This window comes from Schistocerca cancellata, chromosome 3 (genome assembly GCF_023864275.1).
Source record: "Schistocerca cancellata isolate TAMUIC-IGC-003103 chromosome 3, iqSchCanc2.1, whole genome shotgun sequence".
Classification (NCBI taxonomy): domain Eukaryota; kingdom Metazoa; phylum Arthropoda; class Insecta; order Orthoptera; family Acrididae; genus Schistocerca; species Schistocerca cancellata.
Window position 1 is genome coordinate 436976636 of NC_064628.1, and position 25360 is coordinate 437001995.

The following is a 25360-nucleotide window of genomic DNA, read 5'->3' on the forward strand; positions in this document are numbered from 1 at the left end:
GACCGAAGATCACAACAGTGAGTAAAGATCCAGGAATGTGATCATTTATTCTCCCTTTAACTACTGGGTATTATCTGTCATTGTAAATTCTATTGGGTCTTTATGGCTAGCGTGGTAGTAAGTGAAGTTTATTGTGGTGGCATTGTTTGAGGATTGACAGTAAATCAATTGACGAGCTGGATTGGGTGTTATTGTTTCCTGTGGTTGACAATTATCCAGCCAAAATGATTGTATCATCTTCAAACATAGAGAATTCACTTCTGACTGTTACTGACTGTTGGGAGTAAGGAAAGTGGAAGCAAAATTTAAATTTAATAAAAATAAATGGATCTTAACCTTTTAAAGTAAGTAACCATTTGATAGGGTAAAGTTTCTAAAAATGTATGTCAGGACTGTGGTCTTGTATGACAGTGAAGCAGTTCATTTGGGATGTCAACTATCAAATATTAGTTAGTGGTATAATGATGCCACTTTCTGTAATAGCAGTTCACATTTGACACAGTCAGAGGCACACTCTGACAATCAAATGCATTGATATGATTTGGAACGATGATGTTCTTTGTGCGAAACTTGAGGATGGAAGTAACTTTTGCGTGATGTGTAACTGCCAAGTAACATAGCTTGATGAAACATGGACCATACATAGAAACAATTGTTACAGAAGGCAATGAAGAAATATGCAATGAGATGAACAGAAATGCTAATTTTATTGAAAGACAGTAATCACAATTACAGTAAGTCATCATGTTTCATGATAGTCCCCTGAACATTACAAAAGGTTGGACATGGTTCTTAATAGGGTGTATGATCACCACAGATGGCAGTGCATGATCTGCAACATAATCTCAAGTTTGCCCCAAGGTTGGTGAGAAGTTCTTGTGGTAGAGTGTTCGATTCCTTCACCAGCATGGTTGGCAGCTGCTGGTTGGTTGATGGTGCATGTGGATGTGCAACAATATGCCTCCCTAATGCATCTTACGGTGCTCGGTGGGATTAAGTCGAGGAATGGTCAGGGCAGTCCATTCACCAAATATCTTGTCATTCCAAGAGCTCCTCTATTTGCACCGTTTGATGTGGTTGCCCGTTATCAACTGTTAAGGTCATCGCACCCCTGATTGGTACTACAGTGGTAAAGAGGAAGTTGAGACAAACGGTTTGATAGAAGGATGCCCCTACCCAGGAGCTAGGGGGAACCCGTAGCCCATCCCTCCACCCCCCACCCCTAAACTCTCAGGCTAAGGAAAATATATACTGTAGTCAGGTGTTTTTCTTTCAAGAAAATGACTTAAAAGTTAGTATTATGCAGATTTTTAACAGGGTCAGAACTGGAAATTTTTTTGGCTTCTTACAAGTCGCTATTCATCTTCCAAAGTATTAAAAATATTCCATAGCTCCAGGTGTAGACCCCCCTTCTACAAACTGTTGTGTGGACACTCTTGGTTTTATGCAGAACACTTGTGGCCTATCAAGTCAAGAAACTACCTCAAATAGGTATACAAAAACCACCACCTAAGTTAAAGCGCATGCATGTTATGCGAGATTTTCAGTCTTCTTCTGCTCTCCTTGCACAAATTAATAGTCCTAATGGGGGAACAATGAGTAGAACCCTTTTTGTATGAAATTTAGTGAAGTTTAATTTTGTACTGGGACACATTTTGCCAGAGGCTACTATTTTCGAGTTATTCAAGAAAAATGTAAAAAAGTGACCTTCAAACATACACCCCCCACCATGCTAACACTTTACCAGTCAGAATTTTTAGTATGTTGTTCATGGCACTCCCTCCTACCACTGTAATAAAATTTGTGACTACAAGAGTGATTTCCAATATTCCACCATTTTTGGTCTTCGTTGACTGGAATATTATGCAGCCTGCTCAATCATTTGTAAAATTAACATTTGGGCAAAATTTATCTTGCAATTTTGTGAATGTTAACAGTGTAAAATTAACAGTTAAATAGTTTTGTTTATCAGGCCTTCTTACTACGAAACAACTGTGCCCTTAAGTTTTAAGTTCAGATGGAATTGTAAAACTAATTAGTTTTTACGGAATGTTTACAAGTCTTCCTTTTTTTTTTTTTTTTTTTTTTTTTTGGGGGTGGGGGGGGCAGGGGGGGGGGGGCACAGTGGCGGCTGTGCCTGTCATTTTACAATAGCTCAAATTGAAAATCAACTTTATTGATCAATGCTAATTCAATGTCCAAAATTATGAAAATAAAAAGTGACATTGGTTTACATTTGTTTAATTGGAACACTAATGACATTGCGTAAAACGCTGTACTGAAGTTATCAGTTACACCATGAAATCAATTTTATGGGATTATGAAGTTTGAATAATTTTAATAAATCATAAGCCAGTTGCTAAGAGAGTTTTCTGTGCGAATTCTATTAACTGCCTATTTTTATAGTCTAGGCTCGCATTAATTTATCTTGAAATCTATAAAATCTGCTTTTGTCTGATACTTCAATACACATAAGTAGAACAAATGACTAAACTATTTACCAGAAATTTAAATTGCAGAAGAAAGGAGGCAGTCTCTTTATTTTGACATATCACTTATCACAGTTTAGACATCAGTCCTTTCTTTTCAATGAATTGTCATCATTGCTAGCCCATTAAGATGAGTCTCATTAGGTATATCTTCCTTCTTATGAGGGTAGAAAAATTGCGCTCATTTGTAATCGTCATCACTGACTGAATAGCTAAGAGCTGTAGAAATCGAAACACATTAGGATAAATCTGACGATCGCGGACAAACAAAGCTTCCATTGTGTTTTGAAGCAACTGCTCCAGTTGACTCAGATGTTGATGAAACAGTTTCAACTCAGCCATTCTTGTTGTTAAATCAGCGACCAATGCATCAGAGGCATAAAATGAATGGAGCTTTGTCTTCATCATTGATACCCGAGTCTTCAGTTTTTCATGGTAGAAGACAATTAAAGCTGTTAAAAATCTCACAACATGGTAAGAAGCAATCCTGCAGTGAACTAATGAAGGCATCCAGAAAGGGTATGAACACAGACACTTTGCAGTAACCCTCAACATCAGCATCGGTATGCTGAATTGCACAATGTGCTTGCTCGGTAGAAATGCGTGGTGGCTTGATTTCAACTCCATTGGCCAAAGCTAATTCCTCGAATACTAAGAAAAGCCAACTGAAAGTATCATCAACATTTTCTCTAATTGCCAGCAGTTTCCTTTTGAAATCCGTGGCAATGTTGTTTAATTCTGCAAAATCTATACCTCGGTGCTGTAGTTGACAGCAGATGGTTTCACCCATCACAAACAGTTCAGAAAGAATTACGAAAAAGATGACAAAATCTCCCTTAGTGATGGCTGCTAACAAATCATGGCATCGAGGTATGTGCTCTTGTTGTCAAATTCTTGAATCAAACAACACAACAGTATACACTGATGTAAAAAAAATTGTAACACCAAGAAGGAGCTGCATGACATAAACAAAAGTTGGTAAGCATGTTTCTACATCTGATAACAGTGTCTATTCCAGTTTCGCACCAGTTGCGTTAGTAGGCCATTATGAGGATGCAACTCAGTTTTGCTTTAAATATACACTGTAAAGTTCGTGATTGTTAGTTATCTTTGAGGTTGGACATGGTGAGTTGATGTTATTGGCATATGCCTTTAAGGTGACAAAGATGCCATTATTGACATCTCACTGAGTTTGAAACGGCTCGTGTAACAGTTTACAAGAAATTGGATGTTTGTGATGTTGCAGAAAAACTTGCCAGGAATGTAGCCACTGTACATGACTGCTAGCAGCAGTGGTCACGAGAATGCACGGTCAGAAGAAGACTGGGCTCCGTGCAGCCACATGGCACTACCGAGAGAGATGACCGTTGTGTTCGGCGTGGGGCTCTGGCACGTCACACTGCTTCTGCAGCTGCAATCTGAGCAGCAGTTGATGCCACAGTGACACAATGAACTGTTACAAATCGATTGCTTCAAGGATAGCCCCGAGTCAGATGCCTTGTGGCATGCATACCACTGACCCCAAACCACCACCATTTGTGACTTCAGAGGTGTCAAGCAAGAGTTCATTGGAGGGCTGGGTGGAGGCCTGTTGTATTTTTTGATGAAGGCTGGTTTTGCCTTGATGCCAGTGATGGATGTGTGTTCGTTAGAATGAGGCCAGTTGTGGCCCTGCAAGCAACCTGACAGTGCACTAGACTCACTGGACGTGCAGCTGGAGTTATGGTCTGGGGTGCAATTTTGTATGAGAGCAGGAGCACTCTCGTGGTTATCTCATGCACCCTGACTGCAAATTTTTATGTCAGTCTGTTGATTTGACCTGTTGTGTTGCCATTTTTAAACAGCATTCCAAGGGGTGTTTTCCAACAGCTCACCCACATACTGCTGTTATAATCCAGCATGCTCTACTTGGAGTCGACATTTTGCCTTGGCCTGCTTCATCACCAGATCTATCTGTGGCCGTTACACTGGTTATTAATGACTAGCATTTCACATATGCAATGGCTCATCTTGCGCTTATGTTAGTCTGTGATCTTGCAATGTTAATCACTTAAATATGTTACCTAGACAAATGTATTCCAGAAATTTCACTATTGTACGTTAATTATTTTTTGGCATCCTTGAATCCATCCAGTGAGAATGTGTAGCTAGAGGGTAGTCCTGTTATATGGACGCATGAGCTGTACAAGCTTTTCTCGAGATGGATGCAGCACCATCATAGCTCTGACCTTGTAAAAATGAAACGTCAAGACCGTATTTTACCAAAGTTTCAATTATAGATCCAGCAAGTCCTTTGCCAGTCACATAAAACACTGGAGCGCTTTGCAGAAAATCTTCACAATTCTCGAGATCTGGGGAATTATAGTGGGAAAAAAGAGAGAGTTACACTATACCAGCAATGTCAGCAGTTTCTTGACAGGAACCATGAAACCTTTGGCGTCATCTTCTCACGAGTTGGTTATTAATGCAACTGATGATCTGATTTAGGAATGGGGCACTAATGTACTTGTTGTGTTCACCAGATCCTTACAAACTTATTCATAGGTTCTTGTCACCTTTTGTGTGACAGTTTAGAATGACTCGAAAGTTACCCATGTTCTTGTCATCTTGGTTGTCAGTTTCAATGGACCTGAAGACCCCCTGTCCCCCTAAACCACTCTTCTTTTTTTTCACCTGCTACACCAAGCCTTGGTCCAGGCAATGCTTTATATCTATTATCTTGTCCCTTGTCATGTGAACAAAATTGTCACCATTGATTACAGCAGCTTTATGGTAAGCATTGCTCGCATGAATGTTGAAATATTCAAGAGCATGCTGTTCGAAAACTTGGAAGTTACCAGGGCTCTAACATTTTGATGAATACTTTAACCTGAATTTGTCTTAGCGAAAAACTCGCTGTACTTACAGAAGGCACCGTCCTCTTTGGGAGAATATACCAACCAAAAATATTTATTCATCAAACTTAGGTAGAACTTATGATATTGGCCACTTTGCAAACTGAGGAGAAATTTGTAAATTGCGTTGGGTGCAAAAAGATTTTGGAAATGTTGTTGCTTCATATGGTAATAAACTTTTTTGTTATTTAATTGAAAACAACCACTTACAGCCTGGTGGTGGATTGTCAGAGCTTGATGTGTCAATGAAAGACGTTGATTTTGCTTCAGGACCTGACAAAGATGAGTGTGAATTGCTTATGTTGTTTGATTACAGCGGCAGAATATGTGATGAATCATCCATTTTCCCGGCATGAGAGGACAGAGTTTCTTCTAGTCATGGAGTTTTGGAGAAGTATTTCAAAATGTTCCCACTTGTTGTTTCACAATGCATTGTGTTAGCTCTCACAATAAAGATTTCACTGTACCAGCTTCATAGCAGAGATTTTCACAACACTGTTGTTTCAACAGTTTACTCACTGGTAACACAAAGAAACGTAAACGAAACAAACCAGAACAGTGCCTGGTCAGTACATGCTCCAGCAGTGTCCACCACCTCTCTAACACACATTGTTTGTGTATTCATTAACTTTCATTTGTTGGTACTGTAATATGCTGAGACTGAGCTCATAACCTTTGCATTTATGAAACTGAAGTGTGTTGCTGTACTAAAAGAAAATGGAAACATGTTATGTTACTATATAATGGAGCATGTTGCTTAAATAAATAATCTTTAACAAACTCTATTTACTATTAACCAGTCACAACATACAACCACACCATTTATCGTCGATTCTCTTTTTTGCAGAGATTCGTTCGGAAACAATCTGTTTTTGGCATATTGTAACAGCATACAATCCGCTTCTTCAAATGTACTAAAGCAGAGGTGCAGTTAACTATTGTTTTCTACCCATAGCGTTATGATATTGTGTGCTGGTGTCTAATAAAAACATGTCTATAATTTCCCATTTCGGGGGGGGGGGGCGGGGCCTTAAGCCCGGAGGTCCACCCCCCTTACATGCGTGACTGTACAACGTTAATGAAAAGAAGACTGGAAAATATCGAATATGGGAAACAATTCATGTAGTCACAAATTTTAGCACAGTGATAGGAGGGAGTGCCTTAACAACATACTAAAAATCTTGTCTGGTGGGGGGTGAGTGTGGGGGTACTTGTGAAGGTGATGTTTTTTTACATTTTCCTTGTATCTTGAAAACTAATGGCATTAGCAAATATAATATTACTAATAAATGAAAGGAAAAATAATAAACCTGTTGGAAGATGTGATAGGTGGATGAAAGATTACACACAATGAAATTGAGACTCACCTTAACATTCACAGAAACTGAAGTATACAACAAAGTTAAGTTTCTGTTCTAAAAACATCTTTTAGGGTAACTCTTCCCATTCTAAAAGGATATTTTTGGCTCAGAAACAGGTGGTTCGGGCAATAAGTGGTGTGAGTTCACAAACCTCTTGTCAACTGAAAATAAGATATGGGAAAATATAAATAAGTCAAATGAAAACTGTAACTGGGTAAGAAATAAGCGGGAAAGCTGCCAATAGCCTGTAACTTGTAAAATTATTGTTAACAGGGTGCATTATGTTCACTAGGTTGCATCAGCATTCAAACACACAAACACTGGCACAGAACAATGTAAAGATAGCCACGCAAACAGCTACGTGCACCAGGAATGAACATCAGTCTGTGTAGTAAAGGTAAACATATTGAAATTCACTATGGTGCCGAACGAACATTCAGTAAAGTGATGCATGTTGTCACTTCATTAAGTCTACTCATGGAGTCAGAAGTTTGCAAGTGGTGTAACGTCTGTGTCTAGTGCTCCTTATCTGGATCTGGTACAATCATATTGTGACAACTGGAAAAACTATAGCTGTTAAAGCAATCATGATGAAAAACCATGCAGGTACACATGGTAGCAATTGGAAACATTAGTAATGGTTCAGTACACCATATTGTGAATGATGTGCTCCAGTTTCAAACAGTGTTTATGTGTGAAAATAACATTTAGTTGTCACTATGCTTCTGTAGTGTAGTGCATAGAGCAAGGTCATCATCACCAGATATCAAACCTGGATTGACTGCCACCAACATGAAACGAAGAATGCAGGTAAGAAAACATGTGCTATTTCTTATCTTGCAACAAAACAAACCAAGGGAGTTTCTAGCTTGGCCATCAGCAGAGAGGTTATGCTGATCCTCTTATGAGACACAAAAGGCAGTATCTTGTCAGTTTTCTGTGGCACATTTTCCCCTAACCGACTTGTACAACTCTCTCCATCACTACCACCATACTGTGTTGCACATTTTCAAGGTTGGAATCATATGTAGTGAGTGTCATGTCATCAGCAGAATGCATATGGCACAACTATGGATAAATCATTAATATAATTTATAAACAGAAAATATTCTAGAGTAGATCCGTGTGCTACCCTTTGTAACTGGAAGGGAATCTGACTGTCAATTATTTACCTTCATCATCTGTGCAAGTAAGACTGAACTGAGCATACAGCTTTCTCTCCTGTCATGTGTTCTAGTTAGTTTCTGTTATGTTTGCGTCTAGCCGTATAGCAGTTAGAGCTATTCCGCCACGCAGTCCACCAAATGGGCCAGTGGTCTGCACCAGCATCAGTAAGTAGTGTGACTGGGTTGCATCAACAGTCTCTGTGGCATGGATGTAGTCTTGAGTTGACAGTTGCTGTCAAGTGCGACACACTATCTACAATGTATAAAACATCAAAAAAGTACAATTTGAGCTCAGAGTAATTGTGCTCAAGGCTGCAGTACTGTACATCATATAGTTATATTAATTAAAATACATGCAACATTGCACAATCCAGTATTATTCTAGAACAACAATATATATTATCACTAGATAAATGGAAATATTGCCTTTGTGCCTGTTCATTTGTCACTTAACTGTTGAGAAAACAGAGATGCTTATGTCTCCAGTAAATGTTATTAGTTTTCATCACCATGTTATGAAGGTTATTTTTTTGTCACTGTAGCTATTCTTCTCTATTCTATGCTGTCCTCTAAATTTCATGATAATTTTGACCTCTTGTTACCTTCAGTTATTTTCTGATGTTACCTCCGGCTTTTTTTACCCAACTTTTGCTGCAGTCACATTTTTCCCCGAACCTACCCAACTTTTTCTGCTATCAGTTATTTCCCTAAGTGTACACTATCTAAATAAATGACAAGACAGAGTTCTTTTTGCTTTTTTTTTAACAGCAAGATTTCAGTTTAGTACATGGTTCAGAATTGAGGTCACAAGAGATGGAATACAAGGTCAGTTGAAAAAGTACGGCCAGTTAAAGACACACAAAAACTTTAAAAAGTGTAGTGTCAGAATCAAAGTGTTACCATAAAATGAGGCAATTAGAAACAAAACTTCCAAAACAAGTTCCATGCTATTGTGTCAGAAGAGAAATGGGAATATCATTTAAAGATGTGTTTGTCTACGTTGATAGCGAACCAATCTAACAGGGGAATTATGAATTTCTAAGTTGGCTACCCTCTCTGTTGACATTTTGTTCACTCCATGACAAACATTGGATGTGATACTGAATTTTATTTTTATTTACTCGTCAAGTTCCAGAGGAGCAAATCTCCAAGGTCATGGAATGTGTCAGTACAGGAAATTACAACATAAACGTAATAACAGATAAAAATAAATGTTCATGAACCTTAAAAAAGTGAGTCCATAAGTTTAAGTAAACACTATCAGCAATACAATAAAAATCAACTTAATTTTTCAAGGAACATCTCGACAGAATAGGAGTGACACATGAGGAAACTCTTCAGTTTCGATTTGAAAGTGCGTGGATTACTGCTAAGATTTTTGAATTTGAGTGGCAGCTTATTGAAAATGGATGCAGCAGTATACTGCACACCTTTTTGCACAAGAGTTAAGGAAGTCCGATCCAAATGTAGGTTTGATTTCTGCCGAGTATTAACTGAGTGAAAGCTGCTTATTCTTCGGAATAAACTAATATTGGTAACAAGAAACGACAATAAGGAATATATGTATTTAGAGGCCATGTCAAAATACCCAGACTCATGAACAGAAGTCGACAAGACGTTCATGAACTCACACCACTTATTGCCCGAACCGCCTGTTTCTGAGCCAAAAATATCCTTTTAGAATGTGAAGAGTTACCCCAAAATATAATACCATACGACAATAGTGAATGAAATAAGCAAAGTAGACTAATTTTCGTGTCGAATGATCACTCACTTCTGATAACGTTCGAATAGTAAAAATGGCAATATTAAGTCTTTGAACAAGATCCTCAACGTGGGCTTTCCACGACAGCTTACTATCTATCTGAACACCTAGAAATTTGAACTGTTCCGTTTCACTTAGCATATGCCCATTCTGTGAAATTAAAACGCCATGTTTTGTTGAATTATGTGTTAGAAACTGTAAAAACTGAGTCTTACTCTGATTTAGCGTTAGTTTATTTTCTACAAGCCATGAACTGAGGTCATGTACTGCACTATTTGAAACCGAGCCAATGTTGCACACAACGTCCTTTACTACCAAGCTAGTGTCATTAGCAAACAGTAATATTTTAGAGTTACCTGTAATACTAGAGGGCATATCATTTATATAAATAAGGAACAGGAGTGGCCCCAACACTGATCCCTGGGTCACCCCCCACTTGACAGTACCCCACTCAGACCCCACATCACAGCCGTTATCAACATTGTTAATAATGACCTTTTCTGCCTATTGCTAAGGTAAGAGGTGAACCAACTGTGAGCTGCTCCCCGTATTCCGTAATGGTCCAACTTCTGGAGCAATCTTTTGTGATCAACACAATCAAATGCCTTAGTTAAATCAAAAATAATATGCCAAGTGTTCGAAACCTTTTGTTTAACCCATCCAGTAACTTCACAGAGAAAAGAGAATATAGCATTTTCAGGTGTTAAATGACTTCTAAAGCCGAACTTTACATTTGATAGCAAATCGTGTGATATAAAATGATCAATTATCCTTACATACATGGCCTTTTCAATAACTTTTGCAAGCACTGATGGCATAGAAATAGGTCTAAAATTGTCTACATGATCCCTTTCTCCCTTTTTATAAAGCGGCTTTACTACTGAGTACTTTAATCGCTCAGGAAACTGACCGTTCCTAAAGGAAAAATTGCAAATATGGCCAAATACAGGGCTAACATGTGCAGCACAGTACTTTAATATTCTGATAGACACTCCATTTTAACCATGAGAGTTTCAGTGATTTAATTATTGACTCAATTTCCCTCTTGTCTGTATCACAGAGGAGTATTTCAGACATCAATCTCGGAAAGGCATTTGCCAAGAAAGTTATATGATTTCCTGTAGAAACTAAATTTATATTTAATTCACCAGCAATGCTCAGAAAATGATTGTTAAATACTGTACATATATCTGATTTATCAGTAACAGAAATATTTTTACTGGAACTGACTTTATATCATCGACCTTGTGCTGCTGACCAGACACTTCCTTCACAACTGACCATATGGTTTTAATTTTTTTGTTTACTTCAGTTTATTTGCAAGTACCACCAATCTAAATTGCATTTTTAAAATTTAAGTACTTGGTAAGCAAACTTCCAATTCCCTTTCATTAACCATGTAGGATTGTGGTTTTGGAATTTGTGGGGTGAATAGAAACAGTAATCACCAGTGTTTCTTCAGAAGAAGACCAAGAATTTGATGAAAATGGGCACCGTTCTCATCCCAGGAGATTGTACTATGACTAGCATGTAAAATTTGTTACTTAGAAGACAATTTTAAAAAAAGGCTAATTGAACATGTGTAACAGACGAGTCATTTTTTAGTCAAAGAGATGTTGTTTGAGAATATGGTATTAGAGTTAATGTATTAACAAACAAACCAAGCCCACCTATTTAATGTCATATTTAATGTTACAATAAGGAAATTAGAGGTATAAACATTTTTATTTGCAAAGTAGAATAAAAATTACAATTTGTGCAGTATCTTTAGTTTTTGTACTGAAAAAAAACTTTTTTCTAACTAGATGAATTTTGTTTCTTATTCTTGTAGATCAAAAACAGGTTTTGACAAGTTCCTGTTCACCCCAAAGACCAAAAAATAGTAAAATAGTAAGCTCACCCTTCTCTCCAAAAATGAAAATGTATAATAACTCAAAAAGTAAACAGTTAATGCAGATGAAATTAGTTCCACTCAAAAGAAGGCTGCATGAGGTACTTATACTGAAATTCTGTAACTCAGTGGACAAATTCGTGCTAGATGAATTGGTAATTTGAGCTGGGTACAACTTGTCACATATTCTACTAAGTATATGTGGCTGTTCAGAGAAATACCATTTTAGTGTTAAATTGTTATTTATCGGTGGATAAATTATTGTAACTGTCATGGGCGTACCCAGCGAAGATATTCGCATTTTTTCACTAATGTACTGTTTTATTTAATAAGAAATGCTGCATGTTTTCTCGGATTGTACAAGTGCATTCTTGTATTTAAAATGTTTATTAAAAGCAGTTTTTCACTGGTTTACTGTTTTATTTAATAAGAAGTGCTACATGTTGTCTTGAGTCCTTGAGTCCTGAGACTAGTATGACCTGCCCCCCCCCCCCCCCCCCCCAGTTCAGATCCTGGGTATGACTTTGGTAACTGTAATGTAAATTTCTGATATATCTCCTGTACACAAATAAGATAGACTGCAAATGTATGCCATGACATGAATAAACCATAGTTCACAATTCCCTTAACTGCATAATGCAATTTTGTTCAGTTTTTTCCCACAACCTTTCTCAGTATTTCAGTTTGAATAACAAGTACACATTTTTTATTCTACTGACTTTTGTTTATTTCCAACTAGTTTTCGGCTTATTAGACCATCTTCAGGAAGCAATGACTAGCTTTGCGAGAGACACTACACTGAGCTAACCAAACATTATCAGCAAAGGTACAATCTATTTGCACAGAATGTTGTGCACAAAACTTGTTTTTAATGTTGAAATTACACTTTATATGGACAATATTAAGTGCAGTAAATAATTAAACTACACAATGTTACAGTATTACAGGTGAGGGTGTTTATAAGATCTTGACTTTGGTTGAGAAACTGACAAACTGAGGACTCTTAACTTATGCTGTGCACCAAATATGTTAAAAATAAACAAAAAGCAGTAGAACAGTGTAGATTTTACTCAAACTCAGATATGGAATTGTTTTATCAAGAAATAATGGAAGAATCCATAAATGACTCAGTATCATCAGCATGAATGGAATGTGTGCTGTGTTTGTAACTAAAACAGATACAGTGACTCATAATATTGTTCAGTGCTCACTTGCTTCTTTGTTCTCCACTGATCAGTCCAGGTCTGTACTGAATTTTTTTCTGGCAGAACTTTGCACCCATGTACACAGAGGCAGCTGATATGCACCTTGTGTATGGTTATCTGAGATGTAATGGGAGTGCACAGCAACATTACGATGAACTGACTGTACAATGATAGTACATTCATTCATTCATCCATTCATTGTACTCCATAAACACCAATCTGAATGACAATCATGAGGCAGCCACTGCAGACTACTTTTCCACAGTGTATTAAAAAAAAAAAAAAAAAATTATTAGTGGCAATGCACAGACTATAAACACAATCATGGAATTACGTTGCCAACATATTGTAACTGTTGGAGTTTCTATGTTGATAAGAGCACGCAATTTGGCTATGGAACCATGCCATTGTCCTGTTGTGGTAGGTGTTTGGTTTTCATATGACTACCCCTAAAACTTTAAATTATTTTGACATTAGGCCCCACAGAGAGAGATTGAATGGTAACCTCTACAGAAAGTTTATTTGCATGCCTCCCCAAACTTCCTAGAAGATGTGCAACTGATTTTTTTGTAGCCTTGTGTGATTTTAAAAAGGCTGTGCACCTGATATGAGGGATCTCCTTGATGTACACTATGGACAGTGCTGTACTGATGAGTACCAACATTTTTCCACAACTGGCTGAATGTCTAATGCCCTATTATTCCTCATTACTGTATTGTTTCGGCGCTGAAGCTGTTTTCAAACACCATGATTTACATCAATGCCTCTGAGCACTATAGGACTTAACTGCTGTGGTCATCAGTCCCCTAGAACTTAGAACTGCTTAAACCTAACTAACCTAATGACATCACACACATCCATGCCCAAGGCAGGATTCGAACCTGCGACCGTAGCGGTCACGTGGATTTACATCAATATTCTGTGTTGTTCGTAGCAGTGGTGCTTCATGGCTAGCTCATTTTCCATGTATATGTTGATATATTTTTTCTTCCAGAACAACACAATGAGCCTACTTTATGAGACTAGTTAACATTTGTGTGGATTTGGTTGCTTGGATTTTCACTCATCTGTAGATGAATCCTGGATATTGCAAAGCAGATAATCACACTAACTTTGCAAATTTTTCTAGTATAATTACATCTGCATTCGTAATCTGTAAACCACTGTGAAGTCTATGAGAGGGAACTTCCCATTAACTATGTATCATTGTTTTCTCCCACTCCATGTGGGTATTTAGTGTGGTAAGAATGACTACTTATATAAGTCTGTGCATGCTGAAATTTTCCTTATCTTTGTGGTGCCTATGGGAACAGCATATTGGGGGCTGTAAAATATTTATGGAGCCCTCCCTTAATTTTGGTTCTTGAAACATTGTGATTAGGCTTTTATATGATACTTGACACCAATCTTCAAGGATGTGTCAGTTCAGGTATTTCAGCATATCTCTGACACTCTCCTTGTCACCATTTGTGTTGCTCTCCTTTAGATATGTTCAGTAACCTTTGTTAGTCTATTTGATATGGCATTCTGACCTGAGATGCTGGAGTTGGCAGTCTTGTGTGTGTGAGATGTGTTTGCTTGCGTATGTGAATGGTGTGTGTCACTCTTTTACTGATGAAGACTGTGTCCAAAAGCTTTATGTAAATGTCTTTTAATTGTGTGTGTCTGAAACTTGATGTTCCTTCTTTACAGTAAATAGCACTCTTATCTTTCCCTACATTGTTGATTTTCCTACCTGGAGTTTCCATTGTTTGATATAGGGCCCCCACATTTGAATGAATATTCTACACTGGGTCAACAAGTGTTTTGTAAGCAGTCTCCTTTATAGATTGAATGTATTTTCCTAGTATCCTATCAGTGTGAACTGCAGCCCAAAACTTGGTTTAGCGTGGTTTCTGTATCCTGTTCTAAACTGATAAAGTGAACTTTTGTTTTTTGTTATTCAGGCAGGATTATTACATGGAAAATTTATTCTGTTATTACCATGAGACTCAGTATCTTTAACAATATTTCCTGATAAAAAAAGAAACAGAGGCTTCTATATGATCTATAACTGTAATGACAAGATAATGTTTCCTCCTTGACTCTATTAACAAAGTAAATATGGCTTTCTCTAGGTTTTGAATGGCAAACTGTTGCACTAATATAATTTGGGGTTATAACTTCTTATGTATATTATGTTTTTATTATTAAATGCAGAATTAATTGATAACAATAATCAGTTAGTAATAGCATTTAACATCCTGCAAACCACTCTGTTCATGGTATTCCTCTCAAACAAACTGCAGTTTGCCATTATTTTCTTGATGTCCTTCTAAGAATGAACATGTGTTCCCCATATGTGTTTCCCAGATGCTCTCATTCAAATATCTTCTTTGGCCAATGTTGCTTTGGCATTGTCAACATACATCCATACCAACTTAACAATCTGCTTAGAATTTTGTTTACCACCATTTCATTGGTATTAGTTTCATGTTAGTATTTCTTTCAGTTCTTGATATTCCTGCACTCCTTTGGAGTCATTCATATAGTTAAAAATTAAGTAAAAACAGAATAATGAAGCATATGAATAACTGTTGTCATATTCCTTTCATATTTGGTACCTTATTGTCCAGTGTGAGGAATGACTGAAACTGTAGCAGATCACATATCAGAAAATAGATCTGAAACTGTAGCAGATCACATATCAGAACATAGATAGGCATAGTGAGTGATCACAAAGGTGCTCAGGGGACAATCATCCACATTTCCACAATGTTGCAGCAATGTACTTCATACACCAGTATAAGCAATTGAAAATCATCTGAGAAATTAAGAGGAAGAAATCCATGTAAACAGGATCAAAAATTGAGTAGAAGAAATTCATAGGCTAGTTGGCAATGCAGAGAAAATTTAGTTAATTGTTTCAACATATTGCCTCCATTTTCTCTCTCTCTCTCTCTCTCTCTCTCTCTCTCTCTTTCTTTATTTTTTTTTTTTAATAATGCTTCAGTGCTCAGATTATGCAGAAGATTAATAGTTGAGAGAACAGCAGTATACACAATGTTGAGTAAAAAATCTTAAATTGATATATGAAATGTAGTGTGTGTGTAGAGAGAATTGGGTGACATATTGATTGAGCTATACATGCTGAGTGGGCACAGTTAAAAGAAATTAATTTTCAGCTGTATTGTGTTTGTTGCATTTTGTTGGTGTACCATTGCATGCCTTCACCTCAAATGAAAGTATTTCAGGAAGAAATAGTTTATGGTTTATTAAATTGTGTCAATACACATTTACATGATCTTTTACTTATTCAGTTTGTAATTAATGGAAGGAGTAAAAGTAAAGACTGTATAGTTGGAGGCATTGACTCAACAGGCATATGAACGAGGCTGGGAATGTTGCTAAGATTTCAGGTGAATTCTTCTTCATTGCTAGACATATGCTCCTGTACGACTATATTGTCCTGACCAGCAACATTGTACGTGCACTGCAGTTCTACTGGGGCGAGAGTTAGTGTTAGGTGGGTTGAGCAGTGGGGGATATGGAGTGGAAGTGGGAAGGAAAGTTGAATGGAACAATGGCTTCAGCTGAGAGGGAGAGGTGGCAAATTGACAATATAAGATTGTGGCACCAATAAACTCTTTAGCACATGTAAGAGGAACTGTGTGTGATACACGTTGCCTTGGAGAAGTGGACTTGGGGGAGAAATCAAAGGAAGAGCCGCACTGGAGAAGAAGATGTGTATGTAGAATGAGTTTATTGGGGGCAGGGATCGAGGTGGGTGTAGGACCAGGCCTAGTGGGAGAATAAGAGGAATGCAGGATTGAAGGAAGTGTTACTAGGACAATTCTCATATCTACACAATTCAAGGAGCTAGTACGGAAGGGGAAGGATCCTTATGGCATGATGGTCTTGAGCATCTTGTTCTGCTACTGGGTGCTTGATTCTTCTTGTCCTCACAATTTGGGAGTGGCCATTCATTCAGTGCTGACAGCTATTTGATGGTCATAACTACATAGAATGCTGTGCAGAAGTTACAGCAAAGCAGATATATGATATGACTGCTTTCACAGGAGGTCGTTCCTGTGATATAATAGAATATGCCTGTGACAGCACTAGAGTGGAATGTGCTAGATGGTTACATTGGACAGGTCTCATATGTGGATCTTCCACAGCAGTATGACCCATGTCACAAGGTGTTGGAATTAGGTGTGGTTTAGGAATGGACTTGTCAATTTCGTAGGCTGGATGGATGGGTGAATGCCAGTTTGGAAGTGTTGGGATGGATTCGGGATATGGGCTTCCTCATTTTCAGGTGCAATAATATGTAATTGTAGCACTGGGAAAGGATAGGGTTCAGTTTTTGTAGTCTGGGGTGATATTGGGTGGTGATGAGAAGATGGGGGATTGGGGCAGGGGGGGGGGGGGGGCAGAGCAGGCGGGGGGGAGGGCTCGTAGCTGGTTCTTGTGGATGGTCAGATGTTTAGGGGCATGTGCGGATATGGCATGGGAAATCTGTTTGCAGACCAGGGGACAAGCATAGGCCAAAAACAGATTTCTTTTTCCACATGCACGTATACCCCTAACCCTCCAGCCACTACCGTGAACCAGCTACAAAGGAACACACTCCCTGTCACTGAATATCATCCTGCATTGGAACAATGTGATCACATCCTTTGCTAGCTTTTCATACCTGAAACTGAGGAATACCCTGCACACAATGCTTCCTATCACTCCTAAAGTGGTATTTCATCGGCCACCCAACCCACAAAATATCCTAATCCATACCTATACTACCCCCCTCCCCCCCCCCCCCCCCCCACATGAACCGTGGAGATAGCCGTACCGTAGGTGCAACCACAACGGAGGGGTATCTGTTGAGAGGCCAGACAAACGTGTGGTTCCTGAAGAGGAGCAGCAGCCTTTTCAGTAGTTGCAGGGGCGACAGTCTGGATGATTGACTGATCTGGCCTTGTAACACTAACCAAAATGGCCTTGCTGTTGTGGTACTGCGCACGGCTGAAAGCAAGGGGAAACTACAGCCATAATTTTTTCCAAGGGCATGCAGCTTTACTGTATGCATGGAGAGCTGCATCAAACCAGTCTCAGGACTGAAGACCACAACAACAACAACCTATACCACACCTTCTCCCATCCCCTTGCCACACAGGCCATACCCCTGTGGAAAACCCAGGTGCAAGAAGAGTATAATGCTCCTACCCAATATCCTACTCTAGGTCCATCACAGGCATATCTTAACCGGTGACTGACACAACATCTGTGAAAGAAGTCCTAACAGCTCAGCAGACTACCTGAACGAATGGCCACTGCCAAACGATGACCATGAGCAGAACACATTTCTAAACACAACATCCTTGACATCAAAGGCTGCTTCATATTCCATGTCATCTGGACCCATACCCCCAATACTAGCTTCTTTGATTATCTAGATGGAAATTGTCCTCACAATTCATATTGCAATCCTGCACTCCTCCTAGTCTCAATATCTCCTAGCCCCTGTCCCACACCAACCTCCACATCTGTCCCCATGAACCCATTTCAATCATGTTATGCTCACACCCTCTTCTCCACAATCTCCCTTTTGCTCTATCCTATCTCTCCCTCCCATTCCACTTTTTCGCATCACTATGCATCACACTCAACTACTCCAACCAATGATTGCTTTTAGTACCTCCATTATCCATATTCCTCCAAGAGCTGCCCTATATCATTTTAGTTAATGATTACTTTGATGCTCTAAATAAACTGAATTCACCTTCAAGAATCACCAAGAACTTAAAAATCCATTTGCAACTTTTGCCGAAATGAAATGAATGGCTGATTTAAATGAAACCAATGAAGATGCAGTGGTGTTAGTGAGAATGGTTTAGGAAAGCAGAATCCACAACACACTATTAACGAAAATTTGTGCATGACCAAGAGTCTTGAGCTCTTTTTCATGAACAGAAGAAGCAGGAAATTCTGGTTTGAGGCTTGGTCTGTTCATTATTCATGACGTATTCATATCTTTTTTCAAGTATATGGATTTAACACAGATGTAGATGTTTTTACATTTACATTTACATTTATACTCCGCAAGCCACCCAACGGTGTGTGGCGGAGGGCACTTTACGTGCCACTGTCATTATCTCCCTTTCCTGTTCCAGTCGCGTATGGTTCGCGGGAAGAACGACTGTCTGAAAGCCTCTGTGCGCGCTCTAATCTCTCTAATTTTACATTCGTGATCTCCTCGGGAGGTATAAGTAGGGGGAAGCAATATATTCGATACCTCATCCAGAAACGCACCCTCTCGAAACCTGGCGAGCAAGCTACACCGCGATGCAGAGCGCCTCTCTTGCAGAGTCTGCCACTTGAGTTTGTTAAACATCTCCGTAACGCTATCACGGTTACCAAATAACCCTGTGACGAAACGCGCCGCTCTTCTTTGGATCTTCTCTATCTCCTCCGTCAACCCGATCTGGTACGGATCCCACACTGATGAGCAATACTCAAGTATAGGTCGAACGAGTGTTTTGTAAGCCACCTCCTTTGTTGATGGACTACATTTTCTAAGGACTCTCCCAATGAATCTCAACCTGGTACCCGCCTTACCAACAATTAATTTTATATGATCATTCCACTTCAAATCGTTCCGCACGCATACTCCCAGATATTTTACAGAAGTAACTGCTACCAGTGTTTGTTCCGCTATCATATAATCATACAATAAAGGATCCTTCTTTCTATGTATTCGCAATACATTACATTTGTCTATGTTAAGGGTCAGTTGCCACTCCCTGCACCAAGTGCCTATCCGCTGCAGATCTTCCTGCATTTCGCTACAATTTTCTAATGCTGCAACTTCTCTGTATACTACAGCATCATCCGCGAAAAGCCGCATGGAACTTCCGACACTATCTACTAGGTCATTTATATATATTGTGAAAAGCAATGGTCCCATAACACTCCCCTGTGGCACGCCAGAGGTTACTTTAACGTCTGTAGATGTCTCTCCATTGAGAACAACATGCTGTGTTCTGTTTGCTAAAAACTCTTCAATCCAGCCACACAGCTGGTCTGATATTCCGTAGGCTCTTACTTTGTTTATCAGACGACAGTGCGGAACTGTATCGAACGCCTTCCGGAAGTCAAGGAAAATGGCATCTACCTGGGAGCCTGTATCTAATATTTTCTGGGTTTCATGAACAAATAATGCGAGTTGGGTTTCACACGATCGCTGTTTCCGGAATCCATGTTGATTCCTACATAGTAGATTCTGAGTTTCCAAAAACGACATGATACTCGAGCAAAAGACATGTTCTAAAATTCTACAACAGATCGACGTCAGAGAGATAGGTCTATAGTTTTGCGCATCTGCTCGACGACCCTTCTTGAAGACTGGGACTACCTGTGCTCTTTTCCAATCATTTGGAACCTTCTGTTCCTCTAGAGACTTGCGGTACACGGCTGTTAGAAGGGGGGCAAGTTCTTTCGCGTACTCTGTGTAGAATCGAATTGGTATCCCGTCAGGTCCAGTGGACTTTCCTCTGTTGAGTGATTCCAGTTGCTTTTCTATTCCTTGGACACTTATTTCAATGTCAGCCATTTTTTCGTTGGTGCGAGGATTTAGAGAAGGAACTGCAGTGCGGTCTTCCTCTGTGAAACAGCTTTGGAAAAAGGTGTTTAGTATTTCAGCTTTACGCTTGTCATCCTCTGTTTCAATGCCATCATCATCCCAGAGTGTCTGGACATGATGTTTCGAGCCACTTACTGATTTAACGTAAGACCAGAACTTCCTAGGATTTTCTGTCAAGTCGGTACCTAGTATTTTACTTTCGAATTCACTGAACGCTTCACGCATAGCCCTCCTTACGCTAACTTTGACATCGTTTAGCTTCTGTTTGTCTGAGAGGTTTTGGCTGCGTTTAAACTTGGAGTGAAGCTCTCTTTGCTTTCGCAGTAGTTTCCTAACTTTGTTGTTGTACCACGGTGGGTTTTTCCCGTCCCTCACAGTTTTGCTCGGCACGTACCTGTCTAAAACGCATTTAACGATTGCCTTGAACTTTTTCCATAAACACTCAACATTGTCAGTGTCGGAACAGAAATTTTCGTTTTGATCTGTTAGGTAGTCTGAAATCTGCCTTCTATTACTCCTGCTAAACAGATAAACCTTCCTCCCTTTTTTTATATTCCTATTAACTTCCATATTCAGGGATGCTGCAACGGCCTTATGATCACTGATTCCCTGTTCTGCACTTACAGAGTCGAAAAGTTCGGGTCTGTTTGTTATCAGTAGGTCCAAGATGTTATCTCCACGAGTCGGTTCTCTGTTTAATTGCTCGAGGTAATTTTCGGATAGTGCACTCAGTATAATGTCACTCAATGCTCTGTCCCTACCACCCGTCCTAAACATCTGAGTGTCCCAGTCTATATCTGGTAAATTGAAATCTCCACCTAAGACCATAACATGCTGAGAAAATTTATGTGAAATGTATTCCAAATTTTCTCTCAGTTGTTCTGCCACTAATGCTGCTGAGTCGGGGGGTCGGTAAAAGGAGCCAATTATTAACCTTGCTCGGTTGTTGAGTGTAACCTCCACCCATAATAATTCACAGGAACTATCCACTTCTACTTCACTACAGGATAAACTACTACTAACAGCGACGAACACTCCGCCACCGGTTGCATGCAATCTATCCTTTCTAAACACCGTCTGTGCCTTTGTAAAAATTTCGGCAGAATTTATCTCTGGCTTCAGCCAGCTTTCTGTACCTATAACGATTTCAGCTTCGGTGCTTTCTATCAGCGCTTGAAGTTCCGGTACTTTACCAACGCAGCTTCGACAGTTTACAATTACAATACCGATTGCTGCTTGGTCCCCGCATGTCCTGACTTTGCCCCGCACCCGTTGAGGCTGTTGCCCTTTCTGCACTTGCCCGAGGCCATCTAACCTAAAAAACCGCCCAGCCCACGCCACACAACCCCTGCTACCCGTGTAGCCGCTTGTTGCGTGTAGTGGACTCCTGACCTATCCAGCGGAACCCGAAACCCCACCACCCTATGGCGCAAGTCGAGGAATCTGCAGCCCACATGGTCGCAGAACCGTCTCAACCTCTGATTCAGACCCTCCACTCGGCTCTGTACCAAAGGTCCGCAGTCAGTCCTGTCGACGATGCTGCAGATGGTGAGCTCTGCTTTCATCCCGCTAGCGAGACTGGCAGTCTTCACCAAATCAGATAGCCGCCGGAAGCCAGAGAGGATTTCCTCCGATCCATAGCGACACACATCATTGGTGCCGACATGAGCGACCACCTGCAGATGGGTGCACCCTGTACCCTTCATGGCATCCGGAAGGACCCTTTCCACATCTGGAATGACTCCCCCCGGTATGCACACGGAGTGCACTTTGGTTTTCTTCCCCTCCCTTGCTGCCATATCCCTAAGGGGCCCCATTACGCGCCTGACGTTGGAGCTCCCAACTACCAGTAAGCCCACCCTCTGCGACTGCCCGGATCTTGCAGACTGAGAGGCAACCTCTGGAACAGGACAAGCAGCCATGTCAGGCTGAAGATCAGTATCAGCCTGAGACAGAGCCTGAAACCGGTTCGTCAGACAAACTGGAGAGGCCTTCCGTTCAGCCCTCCGGAATGTCTTTCGCCCCCTGCCACACCTTGAGACGACCTCCCACTCTACCACAGGTGAGGGATCAGCCTCAATGCGGGCAGTATCCCGGGCAACCACAGTCGTAGTCCGATCGGGGGATGCGTGGGACGAGCTGGCCGTCCCCGTCAAACCCCCATCCGGACCCCCACAGTGATGCCCATTGGCAACAGCCTCAAGCTGTGTGACCGAAGCCAACACTGCCTGAAGCTGGGAGCGAAGGGATGCCAACTCAGCCTGCATCCGAACACAGCAGTTGCAGTCCCTATCCATGCTAAAAACTGTGCAAAGAACGTCTGAACTAATCTACAGAGAGCGCAAACAAAACGACACAAAATTGAAGCGGTTATTAAAATACAAGATTGCCTAGTAAATGCAGTAATGCTGCCACTTGTGCACTGCTGACACACTGCTCGGCGGCGGAAGGAGACTACGCGATTTAACACTATTCGAGTACTAAAACGTGATGCTAAAACTCTCAAATACTATAATACGCCCGAAATTTATGAATTAAACAATGCAAGTACCAAAAACACGCAAAGAAATTAAGAATTAAACTATGTAACAAATGAGTGAGCTAGGAGTATACGACTTGCTGCTGCAGCTGCTTATCCAACGGCAACATTTTAAGCTCTTACTTCACATTCTAGATGATTGGGGTTTAAATTCCCATTCAACCATCTGTATATAAGTTTTCTCTAGTATCCCTAAACCACTTAACATTAATGACAGGATAATTCCTTTAATAATGGTATGGCCCATTTTCTTCCATATTCTTGTTTAATCTGAGCTTGTGCCCCATCCCTAATGATATCATCATTGACAGGATGTCAAGCCAAAATCTTTCTTCCATTTATATTTTGTTGTAGTACTAACATTTCTTTTGTAATTTATATAGACCATACTTACCTTAAGCTTCACTCACAGTCCTCTGGCCAGTAAAATGTCAAAGATACCTGTACTGCCAAACAACACTGTGATCATAGCAGCAGAAAATTGATCTTGAAAACAGTGTGTGGTTTACACTCATAGTTTATACAAGATTAATTTTATGTTTTGTGGAAGTAATCATAGTGTGCTTTAGGAATTGTACACAGAGTAAGACACAGGATTAGGATGGCTTGCATGCTACATCATTGTGTTGCGCTTATGCACTATTGATACAATCAGTGTAATGCTTATTAGTTTATAGTAAAAACTCACTGAGAGAAAATCATATTTTCTGTAAAATAAAGCTTATGTATTTATAAACAGATGAATTTTGTTGAGAGAATTTGATTATTGCTATGTCACAATAATATATTTGTAAAACTTATTTTTTGTAAATTGTAGAAGTTCAAGAAGTATTTATCTTAATATCATCTGCAGCTGTTGTTGTTATCATGAGATGATCATTCTTATTTAATATTTCGTTTCATTGCAATTGATGCTGCCTGAATAACACTTCACATGAGAAAAAAATGCAATATCTGTGCAGAGTGCCAGTGTTCCACAGGCACTTAGAGTTAACAAGTCTCTAATATGTTAATCTATCATTTGTGTACTACATGGTATTTCTCAAGCAGTTAAAATATGGTTAAAGGAAAGGATATGAGATGAGCATAAGCTTGTGCCGCAGAAACAGCCTCCCAGTACTCCAAGTAGCAGAGAAACTGAACACAAGTAATAGTGATAGCTTCCAAATTTTTAATTTTATCAATGTTGTTTAGTTCAGACTCCTTTTCTCATTTGTTCTTATTTTGTAATTTAAGGCCCTGAGTGACTTAGTATTGCTTTCACGAAAAGTGTCACTTAAATGTACCTTTTGTACTATTATTACCTATAATCAAAAGAAGTAATTTCTGTTTCGGAAGCTCAAGTTTCATTGATATCTCTCCAGCTTGCTCTCAGCAAAAAGGGGAACCTGCAGACTCCCAGTACATGCAATTGCTAGCTCTTGTGTGAAACAGGAAGCCAATTCAGAAAACTTAAAATCACAAGGAGACAGGATGTGTGGCTAGTACTTTCCTTTAGAAGCCAAAGTTCTTAGTACTGCCAGTGGAAACACTGTAGAAAATATTAATTCTAGCTTTTGAAACCGAATGCTTCTTCAGGAAAGGGCTTTTGGAACTGAATGCTTCTTCAAGAAAGAGAGGTGGATTAGACAGGGAAGGTAGTAAATTGGAGAAGACCACTAAGGCCTCAGTTTGAGAGGGACATGCCTGTTCTGGGGATGAGGGTACCTCAGTTTCTCCTCACTCCAGGTGGGTTCCTCTCAACTAACAGTCTGAGTAACCTTCTCATACCGTCCCCTCTGCAACACCAACCTTCCCCAAACCAATTCCTCTTTCCTCCCTGAAGAAAGAACATTCAGTTTGTTTTTGTCAACAGTATTAGGAAATCAGCTCCTAAAATTGAGTACTTGCCAGACACTTTGTTTTCCTGTAATTTCTACTATTAAATTTGTTTTTCATTGTTGAATTGTACAGTGCATTTACTTATTTCCATTAGAATTAGTACATACTGGTAAAGTGCAATATGGTCTATCACATAACATTTTTATTTTTATATTGTATCAAACTTTCAATTCTGAATATAATGGAACACATGTTTGAAGCCTTTATTTGTGTCACAGCCATTCCTCATCGTGCATCGTGAATATCCATATCATCGATGGGAACCCATCTACATTGGAACCAACAGTGAACCGCTTTATAGTGAGATACTGACATGGGAAGGTCAGCAAGACAAAATGACTCAGGTAGTAACAGACAGATGTTGCTCAGTAGAATATTAATTTCTGCTACAAAGTTCAGTGGTTGCTACAAGTTAACATTAGAGAGGAACTTATTTTTTACCAGTGATGTACTTTGAACATTTACAGGTGGCATGAAGTCAATGTCAGAGTACCAGGTGGGTAAATAACCCTGAGTGTGAGGAAAGTATCACTTGAGTGCTAAAATTT

The 25360-nt window shown here is 39.6% G+C and overlaps 1 protein-coding gene across 2 annotated transcripts in view; it reads left to right on the forward strand.

Moving 5' to 3' along the window:
• The window catches only part of LOC126175185 (beta-1,4-glucuronyltransferase 1-like), a 52250-nt gene that overhangs the window by 14070 nt on the left and 12820 nt on the right, over positions 1 to 25360 (forward strand). For both annotated transcript variants that reach the window (XM_049921779.1, XM_049921780.1), the window contains exon 2: positions 25031 to 25156. In XM_049921779.1, coding sequence (XP_049777736.1) covers positions 25031 to 25156 — 126 coding nt within the window. The remainder of the gene's footprint in view (positions 1 to 25030; positions 25157 to 25360) is intronic.